The 14,483-nt window shown below is 46.8% G+C and overlaps 1 protein-coding gene across 1 annotated transcript in view; it reads right to left on the bottom strand.

Annotated features, from left to right (window-relative positions):
- The window catches only part of TRIM25 (tripartite motif containing 25), a 366,254-nt gene that overhangs the window by 65,392 nt on the left and 286,379 nt on the right, over positions 1 to 14,483 (bottom strand). Inside the window, exon 7 of the mRNA XM_069200011.1 lies at positions 13,700 to 13,732. Coding sequence (XP_069056112.1) covers positions 13,700 to 13,732 — 33 coding nt within the window. The remainder of the gene's footprint in view (positions 1 to 13,699; positions 13,733 to 14,483) is intronic.

Here is a 14,483-nt window from a genome sequence, read left to right as displayed (position 1 = left end):
GATGCATGATGCCATCATGCCTAGGAGTCTCATCACAAATCTGACTGTGTAATGTTGATTTGGTTGTATTTTTGGTACCATGGTGTGGAATGATTGTACCCTTTGTGGGCTTGGACTTGCAATCGCTTTTTGAGTGTTGAGTGTAGCTCCTAAGTATTGCTGAGTTTGGGATGGTTGCAAGTGTGATTTTTGGTAATTTATAGAAAACCCTAGTGTGTGTAGGGTATTTATTACGTAACGTGTGTGATTTTGACACTGCTGTTGAGTGAGGGCCTTTATTAGCCAATCGTCGAGATATGGGAATACATGGATTTGTTGTCTCCTTATGTATGCCGTTACCACGGCAAGGCATTTTGTAAATACTCTGGGGGCTGTTGTTATCCAGAAGGGTAATATCTTGAATTGGTAATGTTTTCCTTGTATAACAAACCTGAGGTATTTTCTGTGAGATGGATGGATGGGTATATGAAAATACGCATCTTTTAAGTCGAGTTTTGACATGTATTCTCCCTATTTTAGTAATGGGACTACATCGTGTAGTGTCACCATGTGAAAGTGTTCTGATTTGATGTATAGGTTGAGGGTCCTGAGATCTAATATTGGTCTTAGTGTTTTGTCCTTTTTGGGAATAAGGAAGTACAGGGAATAGACCCCTGTTCCTTTTTGTAGATGAGGTACTAATTCTATGGCCTGTTTTGTTAGAAGTGCTTGCACCTCTGCTTGTAACAAAGTTAGATGTTGCAACAATAGTTTGTGTCCTTTTGGGGGAATATCTGGAGGAAATTGTGTGAATTCTATGCAGTAACCATGTTGGATAATTGATAGTACCCATGTGTCCGTTGTTATGTTTGACCATTGATTGTGGAACATTTCCAGTCTTCCTCCCACAGGGGATGTGTGTTGGGGGAAGGTGATGGCAAAGTCACTGCTTGGTGTTAGTGGCCTGCTTTGTGCTTTGGAATTTACCCCTGGACCCTAGGAATTGTCCTCTGAAGGACCCGCAAAACCCCTCTCTCTGATACTGGTACTGGTATGAGGGTTTTGTTTGAGAGGTGGATGGTTCTGATGATTGTGGTCTAAAACCTCCCCTATACTGCGATTCTCTGAATGTCCCTTTATAATGGGATGAGTAAAGCGCTCCCATCTCTTTGGCTGTATCGGTGTCCTTCTTCATCTTTTCAATGGCTGTGTCCACTTGTGTGCCAAATAGTTGTTGCTGGTTGAATGGCATATTGATGATAGCCTGTTTAATCTCTGGTTTGAAACCTGAGGATCTAAGCCATGCATGACGTCTGATTGTCACTGAAGTGTTCACTGTTCTTGCGGCAGTATCGGCGGAATCTAATGCAGATCTTATTTGATTATTAGTTATCGCCTGACCCTCCTCTACCACTTGCTGAGCTCTTTTCTGGTATTCTTTGGGAGATGTTGGATAATGTCACTCATCTCGTCCCAATGAGCTCGGTCATATCTTGCAAGGAGGGCCTGAGAGTTTGCTATGCGCCACTGATTGGCAGCTTGTGACGCTACCCTCTTTCCTGCCGCATCGAACTTCTTACTCTCCTTATCTGGAGGTGGGGCATCTCCAGATGACTGCGAGTTGGCTCTCTTCCTCGCAGCGCTGACCACTACTGAGTCTGGGGACAGCTGCTGGGTGATGAATACTGGGTCTGACGGTGGTGGCTTGTATTTCTTTTCCACTCTTGGTGTTATGGGTCTTCCCTTCACAGGCTCCTGAAAAAGTTGTTGGGCATGTTTAAGCATGCCCGGGAGCATAGGCAGACTTTGGTAGGAAGCATGTGTCGAGGACAAGGTATTAAAGAGAAATCCGTCCTCTAATGGCTCTGTGTGCATGCTCACATTGTGGAATGCAGCAGCCCTAGCCAAGACCTGAGGGTAGGAGGTGCTATCTTCGGGTGGAGAGGGTTTAGAAGGATAGCACTCCGGGCTATTGTCCGACACAGGGTAATCATAGAGGTCCCATGGGTCTGTATCTTGTTGCGACTGCACAATGTGTGTGGGTGACTGTGCAGTTGGTGTGGCAAGAGGAGAAAGAGTTATTTGAGGCGAATGCAGAGGAGAATGTGCTGGGGAAAACTGGTGTGGCGGAGATTTTTATCTGGGCACCTTAGCCTTTGGCTGCTCAGTGTCTGAACGTCCTTGGAAAGCCAGTTTCCTTTTAAATTTGAGAGGAGGTGCTGTTTGAATTTTCCCAATATCCTTATGGATCTGTATCCTTGCCTGTGTCTCATCAAACTCCGCCATTTGGTGAAGTTCATCCTCGAATCTGTGTCTTTCTTTAATTTGTTTTGAAAGTCCATGTTCCTCAGTATATGAGGCATTTTTCGGCTCTGAAGCCTGTTTTTTTGGCACTGAAATGCCCATGTTGATAGTAGGCCTCGGCTCCGAAAGACTCTTTCGATGTTTCGACTCGACGAGTCAATGTCGAGTTTTCTCAGACACAGTTTCTCGGCTCGAGTCTGAAGACTTTGGCACGGATTTGGCCTTTTTCGGTGCCGAAGGTGTTGCTTGGTCACTGCTTGATTTCTTGTGGGTTGAGCCATGGCCTTCCGGCAGTGGTGTCCCCGAGGCCTTTAGTTTTGTCTTGGACTGACTCTGGGATTGGGTCGGGGCAGGCGTACTCACGTGCTGGCCTGCTGTGGGTGGTCGGTGTGCGTCGGAGTCGTCCGAATCGGAACCTTGGATGGAGATGGCCATCTCCTCTTCCTTTTCGTCGAGGTGCTCGGTACTTTTCGAAGCCATTTGTAGTCCTCTCGCCCTTCGATCCCTCAAGGTCCTCTTCGAACGGAAGGACCTGCAGGCCTCATAAGTATCCTCTCGGTGGACTGGTGACAAACACAGATTACAGACCCGGTGTTGATCTGTGTAGGGATACTTGGCGTGGAACTGTGGACAGAATCGGAATGGGGTCCGGTCCATGAAGCTTCAACGTTTTCTGTGGTCGGCCCGACCAGGCCCTGGATTGGTGCAGAAGCCCCGAAGGGCAACCGAAAGTGTGTTCCGCCTGTGTCGATGCAAGATGTTTCGAAATCGAAAACAATACAGACGATTTTCGGTGAATTTTTGTCTTTTTCCGAATCGAATAACCGGAGCGAAGAGGAACACGTCCGAACCCGATGGCGGAAAGAAAACAATCTAAGATGGAGTCGATGCGCAATGGAGCCGAAAGGGAGGAGTCACTCGGTCCCGTGACTCGAAAAGACTTCTTTGAAGAAAAGCAACTTGTAAAACTCCGAGCCCAACACTACATGGCAGAAACAGTGCACAGCATGTGTATCAACAGCTACACATGCCAACGAACACACACACATATATATATATATATATATATATATATATATATATATATATATATATATATATATATATATAACCCTGTAGTGTGATCAATTTTATGTATCCTTTGCGCGTTAGCTTCAGGCGTTAGGCCTCTGTGCACTTTGCTCTGAATGCATTTTATTCAGCTTCATACTGTTATTTTTCAAATAGCCAGTTCTACGGTCTTGTTTTATTTTTTATATCACACTGTTTAGCCTACTTCAGCACTGGAGTTTCAATAACACATTCTTGCTCACTCTGTGCTTTAGTCAAGGATACAGTCTGGTACATTGCCGATAGACGTGGTAGGAGTTTAGTCTCTGGATTGCAGATATACATTCTTGCGTAGGGACATTTTGTGATCACACTGACATGTTAGTTAAAAAAACACTTCCTTGTCCTAATACACGCAAGAGGGAGATTCTGACCAGGGAACCACAACTAGACGCTGACTGCCCTGTTGCAGATGCTGAACCAGATCACAGGCCTTTGCTCAGGTATGAGGGTTGATGGCTTCCCGGGGAATCTGAAAGGCAAGTTAGGAGCTTAACATGCTGTGCTCGAAATATAACTTATTGAGAGAGAATAGAATCTATTAACACCATGATAGCGTTGTTTTTATGTTTCACTCTCATAGTGACTATTTCAATCCTACTGTGTTGTATGGTTCTGGTTATAGCGGCTCACGCCTTATTATCTAAAATACAGTTGTTTTATTAAAAACAATCTATAAAACTTAAACTGCCTTTGTCATTTGTATATGGGATCATACTGTAAATGAGAGAGCTGGTTTGGATCTGAGTGACCACGACTTCCCTGAGAAGTTCTAAAGATGTCATGCGCTCGGCTGCCCAATCATCTCTTCCCCTTGGGAGAGATGAGGCACTGCTAGTTAGCCGGAGCAAAACCGGATTTAAGGTGACAGAGGTCCTTCCAAGTGGGTAAGACTTAGTCCCCCACACCAGGAACAACCCTGCTACCTATAAATCCAGTAGTCTCATTTAGGATAATGAGAGCCTACGCGACAACCCTTTACCTCGCAAACTACTGAAATTCAGTATGCTACCAATAAAATGCAATCCCTAACTCATCATTGCTCTTGTTACAGAAAGCAATAAACACTAAACAAAACACCCATAAAAAAAAAAACACTGAAGAATGCAAACCTCATCCACCATGTTTTGCTCTTGGTAACTTGTCTTTTTCGCTATGAAATTATAATATGGGTATTTTGTTTTGTCTGATGGGGGGAAGCATTGACTTCGAGATTGTGCTGGGTACGATGCATGCCATGAATGTTAATTTCAGCGGCATTCTGAGTTTGGACAAGAGTGCTAATTCATTGTAACTTCCCCGTCTGATGATATCTTCACAGAGGGGGAAGCTAGTGGTGAGGAGGGAAATTTCCCACCCCCTCTCCTAGTTAGGGAGCCCAGGGTTTCTCTAACCCTGACTCCAGAAGTGATTGTCAGAGATGTTGCTTCTCTCACAGGAGAGTCCAACAGCTCTGCAAGCATTGAGGGCAGCCTCAATGAAGATGACCTCCTGCTAGCCAGGTTGGCCAAAAGATTGGCTTTGGAAAGACAGATTCTAGCCATAGAAAGGGAAAGACAAGAGATGGGCTTAGGTCCCATCAATGGTGGCAGCAACATAAATAGGGTCAGAGATTCTCCTGACATGTTGAAAATCCCTAAAGGGATTGTAACTAAATATGAAGATGGTGATGACATCACCAAATGGTTCACAGCTTTTGAGAGGGCTTGTGCACCCACAAAAGTAGACAGATCTCACTGGGGTGCTCTCCTTTGGGAAATGTTCACTGGAAGTGTAGGGATGGACTCCTCACACTCTCTGGAAAAGATGCAGAATCCTATGACCTCATGAAGGCTACCCTGATTGAGAGCTTTGGATTCTCAACTGAGGAGTACAGGATTAGGTTCAGGGGGGCTCAACAATCCTCGAGCCAGACCTGGGTTGATTTTGTTGACTTCTCATTCAAAACACTGGATGGTTGGATTCATGGCAGTGGTGTAAATGACTATGATGAGCTGTACAATTTATTTGTGAAAGAACACCTGTTAAGTAATTGTTTCAATGATAAACTTCATCAGCATCTGGTAGACCTAGGACCAATTTCTCCCCAAGAATTGGGAAAGAAGGCGGACCATAGGGTCAAGACTAGGGTGACCAAGACTTCCACAGGGGGGTGACCAAAAGAAAGGGGTCACAAAGACTCCCCAGGGGAAGAGTTTTGAGACATCCAAGGGAAAAAGTTAAGAGTCTTCTACAGGGCCCTAAAAACCTGCTCAGGAGGGAGGGTCCAAAGCCTCTTCACAATCCAATTTTGGGTACAAGGGTAAAAACTTTGATCCCAAAAAGGCCTGGTGTCGTAGCTGTAATCAGCAGGGACACCAAACTGGAGACAAGGCCTGTCCCAAGAAAGGTTCCACTTCTAACTCTACTCCAGCTAACACTGGAATAGCCAGTCCCCAGGTGGGATCAACAGTGTGCCCAGAGCAAATCAGGATTCACACTGAAGCTACATTAGTCTCTGAGGGTGGGGTGGACTTAGCCACACTGGCTGCCTGGCCCCCTAATATGCAAAAATACAGGCAACAACTCCTAATTAATGGTACTAGTGTAGAAGGCCTGAGGGATACAGGTGCTGGTGTCACCATGGTGACAGAGAAACTGGTTTCCCCTGGTCAATACCTGGCTGGACAAACTTATCCAGTCACCAACGCTGACAATCAGACTAAAGTACATCCCATGGCTATGGTAACTTTAGAGTGAGGAGGCGTCAATGGCCTGAAACAGGTGGTGGTCTCCTCAAATATCCCTGTAGACTGTTTGCTTGGAAATTACCTGGAGTCCTCAGCATAGGCGGAGGTAGAACTCAAAACCCATGCAGCCATACTGGGTATCCCTGAACTGGTGTGTGTCAAGACAAGGGCACAGTGCAAGGCTCAGGGTGAAAAAGTGGTGTTGGAGCCTGGAAAAGGGCCCAACCCTCCAAGAGAAAAGGAAAGAAGACTGGGGAACCAGCTTCCACACAACAAGAGGAAGAGAACCTCTCTTCCCAGGAAGAAGTTCTGCCCTCTGAGGGAACTGAGCCGATGGATTTGGAACCTTATCAGGTTAAACTCTTAGGCACAGGGGGACCCACAAGGGAACAGTTGTGTAAGGGGCAAGAAACCTGTTCCTCTCTTGAAGGCCTTAGGCAGCAAGCTGCTGAAGAGACCAAAGTAAATATCATTGGAACACATAGAGTCTATTGGAAAGATGGACTCCTCTACACTGAGGCAAGAGATCCCAAACCTGGTGCCACTAGGAGAGTGGTAGTGCCTCAGGAGTTTAGAGAGTTCATTCTAACCTTAGCTCATGACATTCCACTTGCTGGGCATTTGGGTCAAACCAAGACTTGGGAAAGGTTAGTTAACCATTTCTATTGGCCCAACATGTCCCAGAAGGTAAAGGAGTTTTGTGTCTCCTGTGCCACCTGTCAAGCCAGAGGTAAGTCAGGTGGACACCCAAAGGCCCCCCTCATTCCACTTCCAGTGGTGGGGGTCCCCTTTGAAAGAGTGGGTGTGGGCATAGTGGGTCCACTTGAACCCCCCCCACAGCCTCAGGGAACCAGTATATGCTAGTGGATCATGCCACTAGGTACCCTGAAGCAATTCCCCTTAGGTCCACTACTGCCCCGGCAGTAGCTAAAGCACTCATTGATATCTTTACCAGAGTGGGATCTCCTAAGGAGGTGGTGTCTGACAGGGGTACCAATGCCATATCAGCATACCTGAAACATGTGGAATGAGTGTGGGGTGACTTACAAATTCACCACACCACACCATCCACAAACCAATGGCCTTGTAGAAAGATTTAACAAGACATTGAAAGGCATGATCATGGGGCTCCATGAAAAGCTCAAAAGGAGATGGGATGTCCTCTTGCCATGTCTGCTTTTCGCCTACAGAGAGGTACCTCAGAAGGGAGTAGGGGTTTCCCCCTTTGAACTTCTGTTTGGTCATCCTGTAAGGGGACCACTAGCTCTTGCAAAAGAAGGCTGGGAGAGACCTCTTCATGAGCCTAAACAAGATATGGTGGACTATTTTCTAGGCCTACGTTCCAGGATGGCAGAGTACATGAAAATGGCAAGCAAAAACTTCGAGGCCAGCCAACAACTCCAGAAAATGTGGTATGACCAAAAGGCTGCTATGGATGAATTTCAGCCAGGGCAGAAAGTCTGGGTTCTGGAGCCTGTGGCTCCCAGGGCACTTCAGGACAGATGGAGTGGCCCTTACCCAGTGCTAGAGAGAAAGAGTCAGGTCACCTACCTGGTAGACCTAGGCACTAGCAGGACCCCCAAAAGGGTGATCCATGTGAACCGCCTCAAACTCTTTCATGACAGGGCAGATGTGAATCTATTGATGGTAACAGATGAGGACCAGGAAGCTGAGAGTGAACCTCTCCCTGATCTCCTCTCCACAGACCCTAAAGATGGCTCAGTTGATGGAGTGATCTATTCAGACACCATCTCTGGCCAACAGCAATCTGACTGTAGGAAAGTCTTACAACAGTTTACTGAGCTCGTTTCCCTAACCCCTGGTCAGACACACCTGTGTACCCATGATGTGGACACAGGAGACAGCATGCCTGTCAAAAACACAATTTTCAGACAGTCTGACCAAGTTAAGGAAAGCATCAAAGTGGAAGTCCACAAGATGCTGGAATTGGGAGTCATTGAGCACTCTGACAGCCCTTGGGCTAGCCCAGTGGTCTTAGTCCCCAAACCTCACACCAAGGATGGAAAGAGAGATGAGGTTTCGTGTGGACTACAGAGGTCTTAATTCTGTTACCAAGACAGATGCCCATCCCATCCAAAGGACAGATGGGTTAATTGACAAACTAGGTGCTGCCAGATACTTAAGTACCTTTGACTTGACAGCAGGGTACTGGCAAATCAAAATGGCACCAGGAGCAAAGGAAAAGACAGCATTCTCCACACCTGATGGGCACTATCAGCTTACTGTTATGCCCTTTGGTTTAAAGAATGCCCCTGCCACCTTCCAAAGGTTGTTGAATCAAGTCCTTGCTGGCTTGGAGTCCTTTAGTGCAGCTTATCTTGACGATATTGCTGTCTTTAGCCCCAGCTGGCAGGATCACCTGGTCCACCTGAAGAAGGTTTTGAAGGCCCTGCAAGCAGCAGGCCTCTCTATCAAGGCATCCAAATGCCAGATAGGGCAGGGAACTGTGGTTTACTTGGGACACCTTGTAGGTGGAGGCCAAGTTCAGCCACTCCAGCCCAAGATCCAGACTATTCTGGAATGGGCAGCTCCAGAAACCCAGACTCAAGTCAGGGCATTCCTTGGCTTGACTGGCTACTATAGGAGGTTTGCGAAGGGATATGGATCCATAGTGACACCCCTCACAGAACTTACCTCCAAGAAAATGCCTAAGAAGGTAATCTGGACTTTAGAATGCCAACAGGCATTTGACACCCTGAAACAAGCTAGGTGCACAGCACCAGGTCTAAAAGTTCCAGATTACTCCAAGCAGTTCATTGTGCAGACTGATGCCTCTGAACATGGGATAGGGGCAGTTTTGTCCCAAACAAATGATGATGGCCTTGACCAGCCTGTTGCTTTCATTAGCAGGAGGTTACTCCCCAGGGAGCAGCGTTGGAGTGCCATTGAGAGGGAGGCCTTTGCTGTGGTTTGGTCCCTGAAGAAGCTGAGACCATGCCTCTTTGGTACTCACTTTGTAGTTCAAACTGACCACAGACCTCTCAGATGGCTAATGCAAATAAAAGGTGAAAATCCCAAACTGTTGAGGTGGTCCATCTCCCTACAGGGAATGAACTTTATAGTGGAACACAGACCTGGGATTGCCCATGCCAATGCAGATGGCCTTTCCAGGTTCTTCCACTTAGAAAATGAATACTCTCTTGGGAAAGGTTAGTCTCATCCTCTTTCGTTTGGGGGTGGCTGGGTTGTGTAAGGAAATGCCTCCTTGGCATGGTTACCCCCTGACTTTTTGCCTTTGCAGATGCCAAGTTATGATTTGAAAGTGTGCTGAGGCCTGCTAACCAGGCCCCAGTACCAGTGTTCTTTCCCTAAAACTGCACCTTTGTTTTCACAATTGGCACACCCTGGCATCCAGGTAAGTCCCTTGTAACTGGTACCCCTGGTACCAAGGGCCCTGATGCCAGGGAAGGTCTCTAAGGGATGCAGCATGTCTTATGCCACCCTGGGGACCCCTCATTCCGCACAGACACGCTGCTTGCCAGCTTGTGTGTGCTGGTGAGGAGAAAATGACTAAGTCGACATGGCACTCCCCTCAGAGTGCCATGCCAACCTCACACTACCTATGGCATAGATAAGTCACCCCTCTAGCAGGCCTTACAGCCCTAAGGCAGGGTGCACTATACCATAAGTGAGGACATAGGCGCATGAGAACTATGCCCCTACAGTGTCTAAGCAAAACCTTAGACATTGTAAGTGCAGGGTAAACCATAAGAGTATATGGTCTGGGAGTCTGTCATACACGAACTCCACAGCACCATAATGGCTACACTGAAAACTGGGAAGTTTGGTATCAAACTTCTCAGCACAATAAATGCACACTGATACCAGTGTACATTTTATTGTGAAATACACCCCAGGGGGCATCTTAGAGATGCCCCCTGAAAACATACCTGACTTCCAGTGTGGGCTGACTAGTTTTGCGAGCCTGCCACACACCAGACATGTTGCTGACCACATGGGGAGAGTGCCTTTGTCACTCTGTGGCTAGTAACAAAGCCTGTACTGGGTGGAGGTGCTTCTCACCTCCCCCTGCAGGAACTGTAACACCTGGCGGTGAGCCTCAAAGGCTCACCCCCTTTGTTACAGCGCCCCGGGGCATTCCAGCTATTGGAGATGGCCGCCCCCTCCGGCTACGGCCCCACTTTTGGCGGCAAGGCCGGAGGAGATAATGAGAAAAAAAGGACGAGTCACTGGCCAGTCAGGACAACCCCTAAGGTGTCCTGAGCTGAGGTGACTCTGACTTTTAGAAATCCACCATCTTGCAGATGGAGGATTCCCTCAATAGGATTAGGGATGTGCCCCCCCCTCCCCTCAGGGAGGAGGCACAAAGAGGGTGTAGCCACCCTCAGGGCTAGTAGCCATTGGCTACTAACCCACCAGACCTAAAAACACACCTCTAGATTTAGTATTTAGGGGCCCCCAGAACCAAGCAAGATAGATTCCTGCAACTTAAGACGAAGAAGGACTGCTGACCTGAAGCCCTGCAGAGAAGACGGAGACACCAACTGCTTTGGCCCCAGCCCTACCGGCCTGTCTCCCCACTTCAAGAAAAACTGCAACAGCGACGCGCTCCCCAGGGTCCAGCGACCTCTGAAGCCTCAGAGGACTGCTCTGCATCTAAAAGGATCAAGAACTCCCGAGGACAGCGGCCCTGCTCCAAAGAAACCAAAACTTGTAACAAAGAAACAACTTTAAAAGGACTCCACGTTTCCCGCCGGAAGCGTGAGACTTCCCACTCTGCACCCGACGCCCCCGGCTCGACCTGCAGAGAAACAACACTACAGGGAAGACTCCCCGGCGACTGCGACCCTGTGACTAGCCAGAGTTGACCCCTCCTGAGCCCCCCCCAGCGACGCCTGCAGAGGGAATCCAGAGGCTCCCCCTGACCGCGACTGCCTGCTTCTAAGACCCCGATGCCTGGTAAAGACACTGCACCCGCAGCCCCCAGGACCTGAAGGATCCGACCTCCAGTGCAGAAGCGACCCACAGGTGGCCCTCTCCCTTGCCCAGGTGGTGGCTACCCCGAGGAGCTCCCCCCTTGCCTGCCTGCTTCACTGAAGAGATCCCTGGGTCTCCCATTGAACTCTATTACAAACCCGATGCCTGTTTGCACTCTGCACCCGGCCGCCCTCGTGCCACTGAGGGTGTACTTTTTGTGCTGACTTGTGTCCCCCCCGGTGCCCTACAAAACCCCCTGGTCTGCCCTCCGAAGTGGCAGACTGGAACCGGGGCACCCCCTTCTCCATTGAAGCCTATGCGGTTTGGGCACCACTTTGACCTCTGCACCTGACCGGCCCTGAGCTGCTGGTGTGGTAACTTTGGGATTGCCCTGAACCCCCAACGGTGGGCTACCTTGGACCCAACTTTGAACCCTGTAGGTGGTTTACTTACCTGCAAAACTAACAAATACTTACCTCCCCCAGGAACTGTTGAAATTTGCATTGTGTCTAGTTTCAAAATAGCTTATTGCCATTTTGGTCAAAACTGTACATGCTATTTTTCTGATTCAAAGTTCCTATGATACCTGAGTGAAGTACCTTTCATTTAAAGTATTGACTGTAAATCTTGAACCTGTGGTTCTTAAAATAAACTAAGAAAATATATTTTTCTATATAAAAACCTATTGGCCTGGAATTGTCTTTTGAGTGTGTGTTCCTCATTTATTGCCTGTGTGTGTACAACAAATGCTTAACACTACCCTCTGATAAGCCTAATGCTCGACCACACTACCACAAAATAGAGCATTAGAATTATCTCTTTTTGCCACTATCTTACCTCTAAGGGGAACCCTTGGACTCTGTGCATGCTATTTCTTACTTTGAAATAGTACATACAGAGCCAACTTCCTACAGATGGGCAGAGGCCTCCCTGCTCCATCGCGGTCCCAAACTGTCGAAAGAGGTCGCAGACAGGGAGGAAGCCTCAATGGAGGCCCCTTACACCGCTGGGCCTCTGATACTGCTCTTGGCTCTACCCCCCTACTTTGGGAGGACAGGTAATGTCACGGGGTGGGTGTTGGAAAGGATCCCAGGAGCATCTGGTTTGAGCGCAGGCCCCAGAAGGTGTCCCCATATAAAAAACGGAGGGGGTGCAGGCTGCGCGCCCTACCCTCAAATCACCAAACGGCCCCCGTTTTACGCAGAAGAGCGGCAGGGACCCCCACAATGATCTTCGTGGCACTGAAGGTGCCTGGCACACAGAAAGACAGGTGCCTTTAATGGACATATGCTTTTCAGATGTTCCTTCTCTGGGCATGCTGGGAATATTATGTTAACCTAGTTCTCTTATGATGTGCCATATATTTACTAATGTTCCTTTCATGGGCATTCTTTGCTAACATGTTTTAATGAGTTGCCATATGTTTTCTAATGTTCCCGGTATGGGAATTTATGATACTTTCATGACAAGTGCATTTTTATAGTAATGTTTTCCTGACTACTGCTTATGTTGCAGAATAATGACTAACCTGTGTGTTATGAGTGACTACTGCTGATCTGTGCAGAGCAACATTATGTAAAGTTCTGACAACTGCTTGGGTATCAGGGTATTACTGACATGTTGTGTTTGGTCTAATAATGTTGTGTGTAATACAGTTTATTTTTATACCAGGGGGGTGAGCAGGGGTTATCTTGGTCGTGTAACTCCCTTGCCCTGACTAAAGTGGGTGTGTTCTGCCTGGCTTAGGTGTATACCCTAGTCAACCAGAAACCCCATTTTTAACACAGCCAGCAAAAATTATGCCAGCAGGTTGTTGTCGAGCTGCATCTGTCTTTATTGCAGATAAGCTTGGCCGCTGTGTTTTATATCACCTGCAGTCGAGTGATCAGGTAGTCTGCCAAACCAACATAAAGTACACTGCCACAGTCCAGTCTACTAGTGACAACAGCTTGGACTACAGATCTTCACCAAACTGTATCCAGCGCAACAGCCTTCTCAAGAGTTTGAGGATGTCAAAGCATTGGCTTGCTTCTCCATGGATAGTGAGTCATCGATAAGAACCCCTTGGGCTTCGGAGCAGATCCTAATGAGACAGGCCACCAGGAGGAGTCGCAAATCTGGTGGGCCCTGCCGAAGAGAAAAATATCTGTTTTGGTGGTGTTTCATTTTAAATAATGATCCTCATCCAGTTTGCTAATTCAGAGAGGCCCCTTGTCAGCTTATCTGGGGTTTTGTCATGTCTTTCCCCTAATGATATGACCAGCTGGGTGTCGTCTACGTATGGGCAGATCTCAACACCCCACTTCCTGACAATTTTCGCAAGGGAAGAAATGTATATATTGAAAGGAGCCCTGAGCGACAATAGGCTATGGGAAACTGTATCAAGAGCCACAGAAAGATCAAGTAATACCAGAGCGGCGGTCTTGTCTTGATCCAATACTAATCTGATATTGTCCAGCATGGCAAGGAGACATCATAAACATCAAATTACAAAGGATGCAGCATTCGAACAAACTAAGTGCTGGGTGAGTTACATGTGCACTTTAGAGGCTGCATTTATCCAAAACACAACCAATTTTATTGCAAAAAATAATTTATTAAATCGGTTGACGCCATACCTGGCCTTCTGGGTTTTCTTTGTTCTTGTGACCCTGAAGAAGCAAGAACATTATTTAGCATTTTATTGAAAGCAGCATATTAAAATGCTCAGAATTACATTCTCACTAACACAATTTAGTACAGCGAGAGTAAGCAAGAAAACATTTTCTCAGCCACTTAACATACATGTATTTTTTCTCTATGTCAGTGGTTCAAATTGAACCAAGCTCATCACAACAAACCTGATGAAGCCTTCAGGTTTTATGTGATTGAGCTTACACAATCCGTAGCAAGCTATTGGCTACAATATACAAGAAGAAAAAATAGGGAGTTTGGCTGTAGATTTGTTCTTCAAATGATTTAACCAAAAATGTGTGTAAGTATCAAGAATGGCTTATACACGATAAATAATTGTCTGTTACTTTCACTGGAATGAGTATAATAAATAGTGAATTTTCACAAAGACCACTTTTATTCTGACATTTCTGCAAGTAAATTTGTGTGAGTAACAATAACTGGTTTTCAAGTAAGCTCTTCTGTCACAGTGGAAAGAACGTAAAGAAACTGTGCAGGCAGATAAACATGGTAAAAAAGGTTCAAAATAACGTGGTCTTGTACAGGGGAAAAGTATTTAACTTATGTGAAGACAGATGTACTAAAATAAGGCATCATACGACCTTTTCATGTTGTGAAATTTCAAAATGTATTTATTTTGAAATCAGATACCTGAACAATAATTATTTTTGCTTGCATCCTCTCTCTATGCAGGGTACTATGTACACTCTCATATGAGACAATTGAATT

The sequence above is a fragment of the Pleurodeles waltl genome, chromosome 7 (genome assembly GCF_031143425.1).
Source record: "Pleurodeles waltl isolate 20211129_DDA chromosome 7, aPleWal1.hap1.20221129, whole genome shotgun sequence".
NCBI lineage: Eukaryota > Metazoa > Chordata > Amphibia > Caudata > Salamandridae > Pleurodeles > Pleurodeles waltl.
This window is presented reverse-complemented; position numbering and strand designations above follow the sequence as displayed.